At 52.8% G+C, this 1,859-nt stretch overlaps 1 protein-coding gene across 1 annotated transcript; it reads right to left on the minus strand.

The window, feature by feature from the left end:
* Window positions 1-1,859, minus strand: LOC110103962 (LRR receptor-like serine/threonine-protein kinase ERL1). The gene has a single exon (XM_020832870.2). It carries the CDS (start codon window positions 1,554-1,556, stop codon window positions 336-338), a length of 1,221 nt encoding a protein of 406 aa, XP_020688529.1. The 5' UTR covers window positions 1,557-1,859; the 3' UTR covers window positions 1-335.

Consider the following 1,859-nt stretch of genomic DNA (forward strand, 5'->3'; position numbering starts at 1 on the left):
AATCGTCCAATATTGAATTAGGGTTATTAAACTCAACCTTAAGATTTACAGTGTCAATAATCACCAAAAAAACACATTTACTGTATCTTTTCTTGCCCAAATCACAGCCGATTCGGAACTCGTAGTACTAATTCTAACCAACTCAGCACTACTTTGACGAATAAGAAAGAAATCATTGATATATTTCGACACTTATATTTCCCTCGTCTTTTACTTTATGATGTAATTTAATTAATATCAATATGTGCCCCCATGATATATAATAATAATTTCACGAAAGAATGAATCCCGATCGCTTTCCCGCCGGCTCTACGGAACTGAACCGGGCGGCCCACTCAGCCCCGCCAAGCGGGGCATTGATCCGCCGGCCGGGTCTTCTCCGGCCCAGCCTTAAGCGGGCACTGCGTGTTCACAGGCGGCACCATACAGTTATACTGAAGACATAACGAACTCGTCACCGGAATATTCGCCGCCGGTGAGATCTCCATCCCCGTCAAGAAATTGTGCTGCAGGTAAAGCACCTCCATCCCCGCCGCTTCCAGCCTCTCTGCGAACCTCGCCGGGACCTCCCCTGTGAACCGGTTGTTGTTAAGGTACAATCTGCCCACTGCCGAAAGCAGCGGCGACACGGGCCCGGATAGCCGATTGTAACTCAAATCCACCTCCGCTATCCTGACATCCGCCACCGGAGCCACCGCGCCGACAAGCTCGTTCCGTTGCAACAAGAGTGATGAGAGCGGGAGGGAAAACACGCCGCTGGGGACTGGTCCGGTGAGGCGGTTCATACTGAGGTCGAGGTAATCGAGATTGGTGAGCCCCGGCAGGACGGCATCGGTTCGACCTGAGAGTTGATTTCTGGAGGCGGCGAGGTAACGGATGGAGAAGGGGAGAGCGGGGAGTTCGCCGGATAGATTGTTGTGCTTGACATCGAGACGGAGGAGTTGGGAGAAGGATGGGAAGGAAGGGATATTTCCGGAGAGGCGGTTATAGCAGAGGACGATGTTGGAAAGGGCGGGAAGGGAGAAAATCGGTGGCGGAATCTCGCCGGAAAGGAGATTGAAACTTAAATCGATGGTGCGAAGCAGGCGGAGGGACGCGATCGATGAGGGTATGGGGCCTGAGAGGAAGTTTCCGCTGAGGGCAAGAAATCGTAGGGAAGAGCAGAAGGACAGTGTGTCAGGGATGCGGCCGATGACCCGGCCAGGAACGAGTGAGAACTCCGCGAGCGCAGAGAGGCGGCCAATGGCGGGGTCGATGCGGCCGGCAAGTCCCGGAGTGCCGGCACGGGGATCACCAAGGGCCAGAGCGACGACGCGATCACCGTCACAGAAGACGCCGGGGAAGCTGCAGGGATCGCCGGTGAAATCCCACCGCGAAAAGAAATCCGAACCCGGCAAGTCCGATAGGGATTTGCGGATCGCTTGGAGGGAAAGGAAATCGTCCGGGTGAAGGATTGACGCTTCCCGCGATGGCGATATAGAGAAAATGGCCAGCAGGAGGAGAAATGCACTTGCGCTTGCGCTTTCCGCCGCCATTGGGTTTCCTCTGCTTTTCATCAACAGAGCGACCCAACAATTGCAGCGATTGTGTAATAAATAATAATAAGAAGAGACCTGCGGATGAAAGAAATATAACAGCAGGTGCCACCAATACCAATACAGCTTCGCTAGCTTTCTCGTGTGAAAGGGCGTGAGCGCTTTAATGGCGGCAAGACGCAGAGAGAGAGAGAGAGACTGTGTGTGTGTGTGGAGAAGAAGCTTCTTTAGTTAGTGGATATATAGATGAATTCTTCGGGACGGTGAGCTATATATGATTTTGGCGTACAGTTGAAGCTAAGCTTCCTCCCTCCATGCCTCCAT

The sequence above is a fragment of the Dendrobium catenatum genome, unplaced genomic scaffold (assembly GCF_001605985.2).
Source record: "Dendrobium catenatum unplaced genomic scaffold, ASM160598v2 fragScaff_scaffold_142, whole genome shotgun sequence".
Classification (NCBI taxonomy): domain Eukaryota; kingdom Viridiplantae; phylum Streptophyta; class Magnoliopsida; order Asparagales; family Orchidaceae; genus Dendrobium; species Dendrobium catenatum.

What these genes read in the sequence shown, in the direction of transcription:
- LOC110103962 (XM_020832870.2), bottom strand. Translation starts at nt 1,556, where the DNA reads ATGAAAAGCAGAGGAAACCCAATGGCGGCGGAAAGCGCAAGCGCAAGT.